Here is a 16,145-nt window from a genome sequence, read left to right as displayed (position 1 = left end):
TCAGTGGGTCAGCAACTGGAAAAAGAGAGTCCTGGCCGTTTCTTTGAAATTTAATGAATATGTAGATGCATTTCACATCCTCTTGACTTTCATGTGTAATAAGAAGACTGCCACCGGAACGGTGGATCAGCTGGAAAGCGTTGGCCTCACAGTTCTGAGGACCCGGGTTCAATTCCAGCCCTTCCTGTGTGGAGTTCGCATGTTCTCGTGCCTACGTGGATTTTCCCCGGGCACTCCGGTTTCCTCCCACATCCCAAAGTCATGCAACATTAATTGGACACTCTAAATTGCCCTAAGGTGTGATTGTGAGTGCGGCTGTTGTTGTCTGTCTCCATATCCTGTGCAATTGGCTGGCAACCAGTTCAGGGTGTACGCCACCTCCTGCCCGTTGACAGCTGGGATAGGCTCCAGAACTCCCGCGACCCTTGTAAGGATAAGTGGCTAAGAAAAGGGATAGCTGGATTTATGGATAAGTGGACTGGCTCTGTGAGGTTGTTTCTCTGATGAGTTTTGGTGAATGTAACGTCTTTTGTCAGCCTAAAAACCTCCAGTTTATGCTTGTCAAAAATTTGGTAAAAAACACGTCCGGTGTATTTTGTCTTCCTGTATGGTCACTGATGGTGTGTGATGGTTAAGTACAGAATTTGAGTACTTTTGGCTGTCACTTGGCATTGTGGATAAAAAGTCCATGAAGGTCCAAGTGAACAGTGGCAGGAATAGCGGCCCGTGCCACCTCCTCTAAAGTCTTGGCGTTGAGCACCAGCATGAATGGCGAGGTGTTCGGGTCTGGTGAGATGACGGAGGATAAGATCACGCCTGTAACAGAAGTGAATTTTTAAAGCGTGTTCACCAAAGAAAAAAAAAAAAAAATGGTGAAAGCTCACCGTCGTCTTCATCCACAGCTCCGGGTGAGGCCACGAACACAGGCTCTGATGGGTAGCAGTTGTCCTGATGCCATTCCAAATGGGTCTTGGTGACTGTGTCAAATTTGATTATCTGTGACACAAAAGTTGTTGATGACATCACAGGTCAATGATTTGGATGTCTTTCCTTCGGCAGTCCTGACCCGCGATGGGAAATAATAAAGGGAAAATACTGTGAGATACAAATTTCATTTGTTCTGTAGCCATGCTTGTAACCCCAGGATCTTAAATCATCTCTTTCCATTGAAATGAACAGAAATACCATTAATCCGTTCCAGGCTACCCCCCACACAAAAAAAAAAATCCCCCAAAAGGTTTTTGAGAAGGTGGTAAACAGTTTGTGCATCACAATTTAAAGCCACTGTAAAGCCAATTCCGAGATTTTGTTTCCAAATACGTCGTCTTCTGTATTGTTTAAAAACAGACTGAGAACAATGTTGAATACTTGAGATATAGGGCTTTATATTTGTAGACTGTGCAACGTAAACCGGAGTGCAAATGGCCTGCATCTCATCTTTTTGTGTGATAGGTACTGCAAATTTATCACCACTTTTCATTTTGAATTGATTGCGCATTCCCCAAAATAGAACTTAGAATCGCTAAAGTTAACCAATAACTATTTACAGTAATGATAATACGAAGAAGTTATGGTATTTTGCAACTGTTTAACATCAAGCTTGTTTACAGGGCTAACAGTAGCTTAGTCTTGCTAACTATTACGTTAAAGTGTCATATTTTCTTTGAGACTCTTTCACAGCACTTTCATAATAGGGGAGATTAGTGAAGAGAGACAACAATCAAATCTTGTTTGAAGTTTCAACGCTGCAGATGAGCTGAAAAAAATATATCAATTTCAGATAGTGAAAGATTCTCAGTTATCTCCCCCCCCCCCCCGAAAAAAAAGTATGTTCTATTTTTTCTTCCTCAGCTGCTATTGTTGGGTAATTTATCTTTTTTTTAAAAAAAAAAATCAGTGAGCAATCTTGATAAAAGTACAGTAAAATTAAAGCCATCCCCCCACCCTCCTTCTCAGTACGAGCACTTGTACAATAGAACCTCAATAAAACTGACCGAAATGTAACAGATATCGGATAAAATGGGATTAAACAATGTGTCCAAAAACACTTGGACCCTAATACAGGTGCATATGGCCTTATCGGACAAGACGAACCCCCGTTTTGTCAACGTTCCACTGCACCTAAGTTAATAATAGCAAAAATTCATACTACATTTGACTTAAGTACAGCTATTGAATCAGTACTTCTGATGATCCAAAAGTCTTCATTTCCGACAAATACTTGTACTTCTTCTCAAGTACAGAGTGGGATTACATTAGCCACCTGCAGCCCTGACCTTGTTTGGTTGCGGCGACCAGTCCACTTTCGAGCCATAGAAGTATCTGTACTTCTTGCTGTTGAACTTGTAGTTGATGTTGGGTAACTCCAGACCTGCCCAGAGATTACACATTACACAGTATATGGAACATATTTATCTGATAGCATTCGAGTGCATATTATTCATGGACCAATTCGCACTTTGCCCTAATTCACTGTAGAAGTACTTTTTTTTTTTTTTAACTACTAATGCCCCTAATATGCTGCATTGTCATATTTGTGAGGCCAAAGAGCATAAATCTTGAGCATTTTTTCATTATCATTCTACTGCACTGGCCTGTCTATCATCCACTATGCTTTTTGTCCTCACTAGTAAGACAATTCAGTGCTCCAGTAGAACAACAGTTTTTCTAGTCAAGTTATTTCATTTTTGCACAGTAGTTGAAAAAATGCTCATTGTATTGTATAGGTATTTAATATGTCACTATTAGCATCCAGCAGCACGATGAGTCAGCTGGTAAAGCGTTGGCCTCACAGGTCTGAGGACCCGGGTTCGATCTCGGCCCCGCCGGTGTGGAGTTTGCATGTTCTCCCCATGCCTGCGTGGGTTTCCTCCGGGCACTCCGGCTTCCTCCCACACCCCAAAAACATGCAACATTAATTGGACACTTTAAATTGCCCCTAGGTGTGATTGTGAGTGCGGCTGTTTGTCTCGATGTTCCCCGCGATTGGCTGGCAACCAGTTCAGGGTGTGCCCCACCTCCTGCCCGTTGACAGCTGGGATAGGCTCCAGCACTCCCCGCGACCCTCGTGAGGAAAGCGGCAAGGAAATTGGATGGATGGATGGACTATTAGAATCCACTTTTCAATTAGAGTAGTTTTACTGCATTAGTAGTATCACTGTCACAAATGTGGCTTTTCCCACTACTGCCATTTGCTACTATATGACATTTCTGCACAGTGGTAAAACGACTAGGGAGCACTAGTAGAAAAACTCTTTCTAGTCAGGCTAAACTTTGAACTAGTTGACAACTGACTACTAATCGACATACGAGTAACATTATAAAATTGTAGTAATCAACAGGTAGCACTTCACTCATACAGGTGTTACATCTGTGCACTACTAGTAAAAGTGCTAGATGTACACTAGCATAATTTCATACGTCATATTAGTAATAGCACGGAGGTCCCATAGCTCAGTGATTAGAGCATTGGTTTGGTAAACCAGGGGTCGTGAGTTCATATCTCACTGGGGCCTCTACTCCCGAAGAGGGCTGCATCAGGAAGGACGTCTGGTGTAAAGTTTTTTTTACTTTAAAACAAAACAAAAAAAAAAAAACTGTGCCAAACAAATATGAGTGTCACCTGAGATGGCACGCTGTGGCGACCCTTAACGGGACAAGCCGAAAGAAGCTTACTTTTATATTAGCAGTAGCAGCCATTTTGTGAACTAGTGGACAATTCTGAACTAGTAGAACAACCAGAGCACAACAATCAAACCTGTGTACTCGGCCTAGTCACTCTACTAGATAGAAGAAGAGCCCACTAGTAAATCAGCGCACTAGTCGGATACTGCACAAACAACTCCCCATACACATTGGCATCCAACACCTTGAGCCTCATCATCATTATTATTATTATTATTATTATTATTATACTTCTTGATCATGGCGGCTAAAAGTGACCTTGGAAGAGAATCTCCGGCTGGCAAAAAACTTCACCGTCGTCCTTCATGATTGCTGCGGCCGTCGTGTCTGCGAGAGTCACCAGGTTGGCTCCTTTTGGTGAGTCCTGAACAACAAACTTTGCTTAGTTGGGGGTGAATACTTGTCATACTGTATTTCACAGATTTACATATTTTGGGTTTAAAAAAAAAAAAGTCTTTTTTAAATTGACTTTAGAACAAGGGGGTCTGTCAACCTCATTTTAGATTACAGGAGGCCACATGACCCCAGTTTGATCTCAAATGAGCCGGACCTGTGTATTTGTGGACCAACCATTCAAAACCTTTCCCAAATTATTACAATTACATAAATATTTACATTTATTTATTATTATCTTGGTGCAAATCATGTAAGCATTCTGAAATCTCTCAACAAAATTATAGCATTTAACAGCATTATTCATAAGGGTTTTTTTCCCCCATTTTCTCACATTTTTTTTAAAAAGTAGTAAATGTGCTCAGATGTCTCTCAACATGTCTTTTTTAGCCATTGAGAGGAAGTGGAAAAAATGTGAGCAACAAGACTGTCTTGATAGCCAGGACACAGCAGGCGAGGCTGGGGGATACCACCTCATCCACACCGGGGCACCCCAAGGTTGTGTCCTCCCCCCACTGCTCTTCTTGCTCTGCATGAACTACTGCACCTCATGGCACTCAGTTGTCAAAACTCCTGAAGTTCGCAGATGACACTACGGTGTGGCCAACACAGATCGGATCCTCCACATCCTGGCCATCAGATCTTCCAGCTCCTTCCATCAGGTAGGCGCTACTGATCAATGCATATCAAAACCAGCAGGCTTTCCACCAGTTTCTTCATTCTTGCAATCAACCTATTAAATTATTGAACAGCTAACTTAGAATTCCACTGCAACATGCTGCCAGTTTTTTGCCTTGAGTTGTTGTCACACCCTGCTGGGCCAATCAGTATGAATATTATATACAGCAGACTATCGCACAACTCTTCACGGTCAAGTGCCACCGTCATGAAATTGATGATTTTTAGTATGTTATTAATGAATAAACGGCAGTCGACAAGGACCCATGCGTTTTTTCACCACAAAACATGATTTTGACATACAGCTTTTTGTAACTCCCACCTTGAAAATCCTCTCAAGGGATTTGTTTTCGAGAAGAAGCAGGAAGTGACGTAAATGGCAGGACCGCCCTCAAGTGGACTCGTTTGTTTCTATTAGTTTTACCTCCGGGAAAGTAGCTTGTTGTTCCTTCGTGTTAGCCAAAATGCTGGCTCCAAATGAGAGCTAGGTGTGTATACAGCTACTAAAAAAAAATAATAGTTTGAGGTGGACCACGTAATCCGTCCCTCATAATGTAACAAAAGATCCGTGTATGTGTCGATGTCTGCATCGGACGGTTTCCGCGTCGGACTCGCGTGCGAAGGCTGCCTCGACGGCTCGCCGGCGAAGGGTGGCGCGTCGGGCTCGCGGCGGTGGCTATGAACAACGCTGCTGGTAAAGGCGGACTCAGCTCAGCTGCATGCTACGACAAAAGCGGCCCGGCTCGGCGCCGTGATAAGCCACCTCGGCAGCGAAAATGAGCCACCCTGGCCGACAAGGCCGAACTGGCCGCCGGCCTTGTCGGGCAGGGTGCCTCATTGCGGCGCTGGGCCGTGATGCCTCATCTCCGCCGCGGAAGTGGATCGGACGGGGAGGCGGTTTGGCTGTGATTGCATATAATCTGAATATGGCTCGAAACAAAAGGGTAATAGTGCCCCGGTAACTTCACTCGGTTGTCTGATGTTCTCTTCTTTGATAAGAGCGTCCGTGTCAGAAGGGGTGTTTCCCATAGTAGGGGCCACAACTAGTTTTCAATGGCGAATGTCCGGGGTGACGTCACGGACAGGAGATGCAGCCAATATGGTGACCGCTTGGATGTCGAATGACACTTCCGCAACTTTGCGCATGGATGACACGCTCTCCGCTCATATTTGTTTTTTTTTTTTTGTGTAGAAATTGAAGTGAATAATGTTATATGTATTTTTCATTTCACTATTTTAGAATGTTTATAGGGATGACATTTTTAAACTGCATGCACTCCCCAAACCTTGAGACCCTTTGCACGATTTTTATTGCACTGGACTATTGCTCTAATGGGCACTCTCACTGCTCTAAATGCTAGAAGACTCTGCATCCTTGCACAACTGCGAGTTCTTATGAGGGGAAAAAGATTTTCCTGGCAATTGACCGTCTATTGTCCTTCATTCTCGTTAGTTCGTTCTTCGTACTCTGTATGTCATACTTGGGCGGCACCCACTACTGGAGACAAATTCCTTATGTGTTGTTACACACTTGGCCAATAAAGCTGATTTTGATCATGAAGCTGATTTATCTGACCATAGGTAGACCAAAGATAAGTCCTCTCTTCTATTTTGGCATTTTTCTCAGGTTTCAATGTATTGGAGCGTCACTCAAAGCAGTTTTCCTTCCCTTGCGCCTTACCTTGTTGACATGCAGCGGTAGGACGAACCGCTGGCTAGTTGGTCGCGAGGAGTTGGAGTTGGCCTCAATGAAGCTGCTGGTATTCATCCTCAGATTCTTCATGTAGAACATATCGTAGAGATTGCTGTCCTTATAGGCAATTAGGTCGAACACCACATGGGCCTCAGTCTCGTAGGCGTTAATGTGATGAAAGACCACCAGGGGGTCACCGTAAAAACAAGTGGAAACTCTCTTCCCCGTCATCCGGTTGAAAAGGTGAAAGAAGGTCTAGGAAAGAGTAGAGGGTCAGTTGCTAGTTGATGTGGGGACGACGGCGTCCAGATGCATTTACATACAGGGCTGTCCTTGTCAAACTTGAGGCAGCTTCCCCAGTTAATGCCACGGAAATAGGCGGTCGCCAGTTTGACAATGTCCACCTTGAACGGCTGCTCCACGAATACGATGAAATTCTCGGTCATGCCAAAGCTGTGGAAGTAGCTTGGGAACAGCATGGAGCGAAAAGGAAGTGAGCAGATCTGTTGCACATGCCGGAGGGCAGGTTTCCTCTGCTCGGGATCTGAAATGAGGGACTTGTGTTAAAGTTGTTAAACATTTGTTCAAGCCATGATGTCAAATTTGCCCTCCGTAAGCCATGTTTAAGTTTTTTCAAAATGAGAGTGCTTTTTTTTCCAAGTAGTTTATTGCCACTCCCAGTTGAAGATTCCTTGTACAACTCCCATAACACAAAGAGAATTACATAAGTAATTAACCAAACCAAGTAACTGTCTTATGAAAGAAAGTCTGCTAGCTTAAGGCCCAAGTGACATGCCGAAAACATTCGTTGTCGGCAATGAACAATGCGATGAACAACGCCGCCGACGATGGCGTACTCAGCCGCGAGCGACGACAACGCTGTAAAACGGCCCGGCTCGGCGCCACGATGAGCCACACCGGCCGAAGCCGTGATTGGCGGATCTGGCGTCGACGCGGACATCTACATAATTAGCACCGCTGACTTACGTACGCGGATCTTTTGTTACGTTCTAAGAGGATTACGTTCCCCCCCGAACTATTATTTGTTTTAGTAGCTGTATACACACCTACCTGTCATTTGGAACCCAGGAAGCTCTGATCCTTTGCACTTGTGCAATCCATTTTTTCACGACAAACCAGGTCTTTTGGAAGCATATTGTAACCCAGTTAAAAATTGCTATAGTTAAAAGTTAAAATAAATGGAGTAGCAATTAGGTTATAGGTTTTCTTAACACAAGGTGGTGGAATATTTGTTAAAGTGTGTACTGAATTTATTTAAATGTATTTTATTTGTGAAAAGAAATACTTTTGTTTCTCATTTTATTGTTGTAACCAGTGTTTGAGAAGGAAAGGAAGTGACGTGTTGAGGAGACTGGGGAGAGACGTGAAAGAGACAGAAAAAGGTAGAGTGATTGTTTGAAGGGAAAGAAAAATTAAAGGCGGACATTTATCAACATTGTTCAACATCTTCGACTGTTGACAGTTAATGATGATAGTGTGTCATTTGAGTGGACTACTCAAATCACGCTGTAATGTGGTGGAATTTGTCGCTAATAAAGAGGCTAAGTGAATGCATGGAACTTTGCTAGGACGCTAGCAACAAGCTAACGCCAGCTAGCGAGGCTTGTGTTGGACCACGTGGAAGAAGACAAGGACGCAAAATGAAGAGTAAATCCATCCTCCCTAGTGTTCGAACAATATCCAGCAATACAACGAGCCGGCATCTTGGCTAACACGAAGGAACAAAGAGCTACCTTCCAGCAGGTAAAACTCGTAAAAACACACCAAACCGCCTGAGTGCGCTCCTGCTGACAATGTCACTTCCAGCTTCTTCTCCAAAACAAATCCCTCTTGAGGATTTTCATAGCGGGAGTTACAAAAAGCCATATACGTCAAAATCATATTTTGGGGGGGGGGGGGGGGGGGGGGGAGAGGACGGGTCCATTGCAGCTGCCTTTTTTTTTTTTTTTTTTAATTAAAAGTGGAGCTTTAATACTAACCTGTAACGCCAAAGACTACTTTCTACTTACAAAACTAGACAACAAAAGGAGCAGCACAGTACACATCGAGTCAAAGGAGAACATGTTGCAAAAAACGTTTTTCTTTAAATGAAAACATGGGCCGTGTTAAATGCCATTTTTTTTTTTATACCACGGACCGCTGTAAACGGATACCGGGCCATAAATGCCTCTGTGTATAGTTTGGACATGCCTGGCATAAGATATCAAATATGATTACGACTACCTGACACATCAGCTGGGACTTTAAAGATGACATACTTTGGTGGACCAAGACCTATGATGGCAGTTCCCATGTTGTACGTGTTGCCTTCGTCGTCATAGTGAGGGTGAGCTGTCGCCAGATTAATTGCAATATGGTTCCTGTAGTTGATCTGAAATGGGTTCAGGGTTGAAATGACATTGCTGTACAGTATTGATGGGAAATTTGCAGGAGTTTTGGGTTGAGACTCACCCTTCCTATGGTGTCCAAAGTGACAGGATCGATTTGGTTCATGTAGTTGATTTCAGAGGTGGCGTAGTAGTCCTGACCGTAGCGAATGATGTTAATCATGTTATTGTCGGTAAAGTCAGGAATGATGTTGCTGAGATGTGTGAATGCCCTGGTGAGGAAGAGATTGTTTGGTGTGAAACAGACATTAAATTCAACAATACTTTGACTTACGAGTGCCAAAACCTGAGTTTGGTCAGTTGCAAGATGTTACTTTCTCAATTTTTTTTTTGCTCTGTGTTGTGAGCAGGGCTAGAATCTGACTCTCGCCAAGCCAACATTGGTGGGTCTATTTCCAGCGTGGCTAGTAACACAAAGAGCCACTCCCATGAGCCACTTTGGTGGTTTGAATTGTATTCACTTGTTTGGACTGGCCCGGCACGGTGGTCGACTGGTTAGCACATCCGCTTCACAGTTGTGAGGACCTAGGTTGGAATCCAGCCTTTCTTCTGTGGAGTTAGCGTGTTCTCCCAGCGTCTGCGTGCGTTTTCTCTGGGAACTCCACTCCACCCCCCGCAAATCCCCAAAACATGCACAGTACGTTCATCAAAGACTGTAAATTGTCTGTAGTTATGACTGTGAGTTCAAAGGGTTGTTTGTTTGTTGCCGTCTCCATTGATGACGTGACTGCAAGTCATTTGGATAGGAATCCAACAGTCTATGGTCCAACCCTGCTGAAATACCCCCAAAAAATTGACCATGGCTGAACAAGGTTGGGAAACCAGGAGCTTGGTCATTATGAACATATTTAGAAATCAGCTTCTATTAATAATTTCATCCATCAACTTTTAATTCTTCGCTGGATTTGAAAAATGTGCGCATTTTTTCTTGAGACATCACTCGCCACAAACACCTTGCCAATAAATGACAATGTCCATTTGGTCTCAAGAAAGCTCAGTACTCTTTCCTCACATCAAAGAACTCATAATAGGTTGCGATGTATAATTATGCAAGTATTTTTCCAAAATTTAACACCAGGTCAAATAAGCACCTTTGGTAAATTTAAAAAAACAATTTCCCTTTTAAATGTTTGCTTCAGTTTTGTTTTTTAAGTTGCTTGCAAATACCCGAGGGTTACAAATTCAACTTTTCATGTGTTAGTATTACATTATTTTTTGTCATTAAGAATATGACCAAAAAAAGGTTTAGCGAGGTTCTGGAACAGATTAGAACATTTGAATTCATTTCAATGGTGGGAAAATCTTTGGATAGGAGTAAATTTAGTTAAGAACAAACAAAACCTTGGAGTCATTGTACATCCGTAGTCTCGTAATGTACCTGGAGAAAATGTTTTTGCAGGGGTCGGGATAGACCATGGTGCCGAACTCGGAGACAACAATCCGGTCAGCCTTAATGTTTTTCTTATAAGTGTGACTCTTCAGGAACTTGCTTCTGTAAACCACCTCACCTGGAGAAACAAAAATCTCAACGTCATGCTATTAGGACGTCATGTCAATGATGATATCAATGATATCGGAGCACAACAAAGATATGGACACACATTACCAATTCTGGCCTGGTAATCAAACATGAGCCATCTTGATACTTCCAAAACAACCATGTCGACCTGTTAACTGTGTTAATCGCCAGTTTCGTGGCTGTGTGAAAACATTCCACAGATAAGTTAGAAAGATTTACTTTGTTAAAGTTTGTTTGTAAAGGGTTTTTTATTTCTTGATGAGCTTAATTCACTTGAACAAAGTTTTGTTTACGGTTGTTATTGTTCACCGTTCACTCTCTTCTTCACCTTTATAGGCCAATGTTTTTTTGTGAAAAGGCGATGTAAATATTTTCCCAAAGTTCATCAGTGGATAAGCAAGAAAACACGTTTTCTGTGAAATTTTTGATGAATTTCTAAATACAGAACTCTGCAAATTGTATTTTCAACAAGTTTAAATTTTCTGTCAGAAACAGGACGTCGCAGAGACAACAAATGAACGATGCCTTTAGTGTGTATTTTCCCATTGCGAGTCCCTATTTCCAAAAATATATCGAATTGATTGACATAAAATTGAATGTTTTTATGACAAAAAAATGCTTTGTTTTTTGCTGTGTTATGATGATCGTGCTTCACAGCGTATATTGGGAAAAGTTAACATGTCACGGAACTCGGGGCCCAAGGTAATATGCAAGGTTTCTTGGTAATCACGGTGTTATGTCTTTCCTTTCCACTTCGCCTTTTTTGGCTTACCAAGTCGAATTAAAAATCCTTCATGTTACCAGAACTGAAAAAATGTCGAGCTCACACGACCAGTTTTAATTCTACATGCCAAACTTTGAGGAAAAACCCCGCCGTAATCAAACCTGTAAACCATGTCCTCCACTCGTTATGGGAGTACCAAGAAGGTGGCCAAGTGGCTTCAACCAATCGACACACCGATTGAAGTGTATGCGCTGTCCAGTCTTTTTTTTTTTTTTTTTTTTTCCGATCAGTGGTTGACACGCACACGGCAAAAATTGTTGCAAGCTCCCGGAAAAGGCCTAAAAATGCAGCGAAAACTTGACCCTATAGCGTCCTAGCCAATAACAGCACTAGCGACACTTCTGAGAAGAACTGCAGCACATTTTCCACAACTGTGTGCATGGAATGCGCTGGAGTAGCCAAACCGCACACCAGTTATCGCGGTCGCTGTCCGGCCGAGTATAAAGGAGCCTTTAAGAGCTTAGTGGGAACGTCCCAATTTTGTGCATCTTCACTCATATCAGCTCACATTCCAACATTTTGCAACATATTAAAACATTAGCTTCATGACACTGCAGTTTGGATTTTCGACTAGCTGACTAGGCATAACACAAATATTCTTTGTACAACTACAAGTTTTGTCAGTGTTCAAACTAAAATGAAGAAACCCCAAGCGACAAAAATATTTACTTCATTTTCCTTCACATAAAACCTCCTCTGTTTGCAGACATAATGATTATCCGTTGTATTCCTCTTGGGCCATATATGCGACAATGAGATTTTTGTGCTTAGTCCCACCATTGGTTTAAACCATTTCCATCCATCCATTTTCAGAGCCACCTATGCTCACAAGGGTCATGGGAGTGCTGGCGCTTATCCCAGCTATCATCAGCAGCAGGCGGGGTACACCCTGAACTGGTTGCCAACCAATGGCAGGACAGACAACAGTCACATTCACAATATCACCTACAGGCAATTTAGGGTCTCCAAGTAATGCATATTTTTTGGGCTGTCCTCAGATCTGCGAGCCCAATGCTCTCACCAGTTGCGCCGCTGTGCTGCCCTGGCTTGAACCAATTACAGGGAGTCCTCGGTTCTACGACTGAGATTCGTTCCTGCAGTACCGACTTAACTCGAATTTCGACACTAGTCGGATTCCACCATTAAAGTCGGAATTTACATAAAAAGACTTTGTATAAAAAAGAAATACATTGAAATAAACAAGATGATGTACTGAGGTGGATGGAGAAGAAGAAGGGAAGGCTGTGCTTAGCTATTGCGAAGGAACCTGGTCCTTAATCCTCTCCATCTCCACAAGTATCAAAGAACCTTGTTTTGTGATAATTGTATCCGACGTAAGAACGTAACCCTTCACATGCGCTGAAATACGGGCTTCGTCTTTAATAATTGTCACCACGGTCGGTGGTGTTGTTGTCTCTCCTTTCTCCAATCTTTTTATGAGCTTGTGTTTATTTTCCATGGTCATGGATTTTCTTTTGGCTGCAGGAGCATTGCTAAAAGACACAGCTTTCTTCTTTGGGGCCATAATGTCTAAAAAGGACAGCGAAAAATGCGAAGATACTCCCAATGCGCAAACACGGACTAGCATTAGCCAGACAAAATGGCGGAAGGGGGGTTATAAAGTTGAAACGTCTTAGGTCGAGACCGTCTTAACCCGAGGACTCTCTGTAATGGCAATTCCAGTCATTAGATTGGGGAACGTTGCTTTGATTTGAGTTAAAAGTGATTACATTTACGAGTCAACTCATGGGACAAAATCAACTCATAAGTCAAGGTAAGACGGCACATTTTTTTTTTTAATCAACATCTCTGGTAAGTATGATGTCATTTAATTTTTGTTGTTGTTGTTTTTTTTTAAATAATTGATTGTGTGCTGTTGTTGTTTGTCCAATATTGATGGTGGTAGTGACGGTATTAATAGGCGGATCAAGGCAAGTAAGTCCCCACTGATGGCTCGAGTACCAAATGCAATGTCTCCAATCCCACGCACCGTCTTTGAAAGTGAAGCTGTGAATGAGCGACATCCCATCAAACCAGTGGTTGTACTCCGAGTCACCCACAGAAAATAATGCAGGGCCATTCCTCACCAGCGTGCCATGCAGCCATGTGGGCACACAACCTGCAAAGAGCACAGGTCAAATGTCAAAGGTCTTTGGCTGGACTGTCACTCACCACGAGAGGCCTACAGAATCAACCGAATCGTGAGACGCAGTTGAGCGATAATTTTCCCAGTCACGATCACGCTTGGATTCACTAGGACAGTGGTTCTCAACAGTTTTCCTCCAAATACCACATAATATACTACTCGGCACATTCATCATCACTATCAATCCATCCATCCATTTTCTTTGCCGCTTATCCTCACAAGGGTCGCGGGGAGTGCTGGAACCTATCCCAGCTGTCAATGGGCAGGAGGCAGGGTACATCCTGAACTGGTTGCCAGCCAATTGCAGGGCACATAGAGACAAACAAAAGCCCCACTCAGAATCACACCTAGGGGGAATTTAGTATGTTCAATTAAATTTACATGTTTTTTGGGATGTGGGAGGAAACCAGAGTGCCCGGAGGAAACCCACGCAGACACGGGGAGAACATGCAAACTCCACACAGCCGGGTCCGGGATCGAAACCCGGGACCTCAGAACTGTGAGGCCATCGTTTTCCATCTCATTCATCGTGCCACCTCATCATAAATTGAATAGGTTAATAATATTGTTAACCACTGTGACGTCTTGCATAGTTTCCGCATTAATACTGTGCTTATATTTAGCAAAATCATATAAATTGTAATTAAATTCAAAATCTGAAAAGCAAAATTTGATTTAAAATATCTTAATATTTGCTGTTGCTACAAATTAATTGCTAATGTATTGAAGTTGCAAATTAAACAACTGAACTGTACTCAGGACACAATTGTCTACCACCAAAAGAGAGCACACACGAACAATCACTGATATAAAAAAGATTTTTTTTTCCTCACCTTTCACTTCCGCTTTCACAGGCTCAGGTGTCTCCTTGCCGTTGTGAATAAATAACGACTGCATTTTGATTTCGTGCAGCTCCAGCTGACACGCGCCTCCACTTATCGTTCTGCGAATGTCCTGTAAACGTTACATAAGAGCTGCTGGTTCGTCACAGAATTGGACTGGAGTACAGTTTGTTCTTGGCCGGCTAGCATTGACGCTAACATAACAAGCATGTGCTCTTGAGCAAAACCTCTACCTTAGCATTAATATGCAACCTTGGAGGAATACAACAACAAAAAAATGCATTCTAACTTTTACTTGTAAATGAGATAATGTATGTTCTGTGTTTGTGTTTCTTTGGATACTCCAGTTCCCTCCCACCTTCCAAAAACATACATAGTAGGTGAATTGAAGACTAAATTTTCCATAGATATGAATATGCCCCTCTCCCAAAGTCAGCCGGGCTAGGTTCCAGCAGACCCGGGACTCGTGTGAGGATAGAGGGAAATGCTTTATGGATGTTTTTAAAGGTGCTTGATTATCAGTAACATTGTTGTGCCATACAGCAAGATATCTAATATGAAAAATAAATTACAGGAACATATTAAAAAAAAAAAAAAAAGTCTTAACTCATGGCTCATTAATATTAGGTCACCTGTTAACTTATGTACCATGCATCTTTTTATATCATTCCCATCATAGAATCACTCACTCTTACCAAACTTGAGTCTATGTGTCAAAACAATGTTAAATTAAAAAAAAAAAAAATGCTCGTATCAATCACAGATGTGCTGTGTGTGAAAATGGAAGCAAAGAATCACAGAACGTGGACTTGAGACTCTTTTGTCTCTAATTGGTTAAATCTGTTCATGGCTTTATTGCCGCTCTTATCAACATCACACGTAACACATTTCCTTTGAGCCTCTTTAATATCGTGAATGTTGACATTTTTGTACGTAGGTGGAAAACGTACTTACACTCTTAAGTAGAGCTAATTCTACTCTTACCCGATTAACATTTAACTTTACCGACTCCACACCCGTTCGAGCAGGCTCGCTAATCACCCGTCGGGCCCGAAAAATGTCATGGAAAGCTCAAACAATAATCTGTTTCTAGAACAAGTGATGGTACCAACCGCATTAGGATGAAGGGCGTCTGCACTGGCGAAGCCCCCAGTCCTCCAGAACAAAGGGCACTTTTGTACAAACTGCAGTCCCTATGCCCTCCAGAAGCTGGCCAGGTACCAGTGGAGCGAGAATGATCTACTAAACCTCTCATCACTGCCTCTCACAGGGGCCAGAGATTTACGAGAGAATTACTTGTTGCCGACACTCCCTCCTGGCAAGATTACAAGTCCTGGCTATGTTCCACTTTATAATCTCTAGTTGCCTCTTCCTTGTATCATCGGAGCGGACATCACTATATCCGAGTAGCTAGTACTGCTGGCCCCACGCTGGTGTCTAAGCCTAAAGCGAATCAGCTCCCTGACCCGAGTTTCAATGTCAGGTTCTCTTGCCCCAAGAATATACAACGCGCACGGAAAGTATCTAGACTCCCTTATTGTTCATTCTTTGTTATACTGTATTGCAGCCATTTGCTAAAATTCATTTCAATTCTTGCCCCACCTCATTGATATACGCATAGCACCCCATATTAACAGATTAAAAGCTTGACATTTTTGCAGATTTATTAAAACAGAAAAGATGAAATATCACACAGCCATAAGTATTCAGACCCTATGCTCAGTATTTCATAGAATCTCCATTTTGAACTCATTCAGCCACAAGTCTTTTTGGGAATAATGCATTTTTCACACCTGGATTTAGGGATACTCTTTCCATTACTCCTTGCAGGTCCTCTCCAGTTCTGTCAGGTTGGATGTTGACTGTTGGTGGACAGCCAATTTCAAGTCTGTCGAGAAATGCTCAAATGGGTTGAAGTCCGGGCTCTGGCTGGGCCATTCAACACAGAGTTGTTCTGAGGCCGCTGGTCTTATCAAGGTGAACCTTCAGCCCAGTCTG

The 16,145-nt window shown here is 42.6% G+C and overlaps 1 protein-coding gene across 2 annotated transcripts; it reads right to left on the bottom strand.

Moving 5' to 3' along the window:
* Positions 1–123: 123 nt before the first annotated feature.
* bco1l (beta-carotene oxygenase 1, like) lies at positions 124–15,886 on the bottom strand. Of its 2 annotated transcripts, none has more exons than XM_061837763.1 (12): positions 15,260–15,886; positions 14,139–14,259; positions 13,150–13,278; positions 10,235–10,364; positions 8,921–9,068; positions 8,690–8,840; positions 6,772–6,992; positions 6,437–6,703; positions 3,943–4,048; positions 2,277–2,371; positions 885–996; positions 124–816 (listed from the first exon to the last, which is right to left on the bottom strand). In XM_061837763.1, the coding sequence occupies exons 2-12, from the start codon at positions 14,200–14,202 to the stop codon at positions 662–664; spliced, it is 1,578 nt and encodes a 525-aa protein (XP_061693747.1). In that variant the 5' UTR covers positions 14,203–14,259; positions 15,260–15,886; the 3' UTR covers positions 124–661. The 2 variants fall into 2 exon arrangements, with proteins under 2 accessions (XP_061693747.1, XP_061693754.1); XM_061837770.1 differs by having other exon boundaries at positions 8,693–8,840; positions 15,260–15,880.
* Between the last annotated feature and the right edge of the window lie 259 nt (positions 15,887–16,145).

This window comes from Syngnathoides biaculeatus, chromosome 2, assembly GCF_019802595.1.
Source record: "Syngnathoides biaculeatus isolate LvHL_M chromosome 2, ASM1980259v1, whole genome shotgun sequence".
In the NCBI taxonomy this organism is placed as follows: domain Eukaryota; kingdom Metazoa; phylum Chordata; class Actinopteri; order Syngnathiformes; family Syngnathidae; genus Syngnathoides; species Syngnathoides biaculeatus.
The sequence above is the reverse complement of the archived record's forward strand: the minus strand, read 5'-3'. Positions and strand labels throughout refer to the sequence as shown.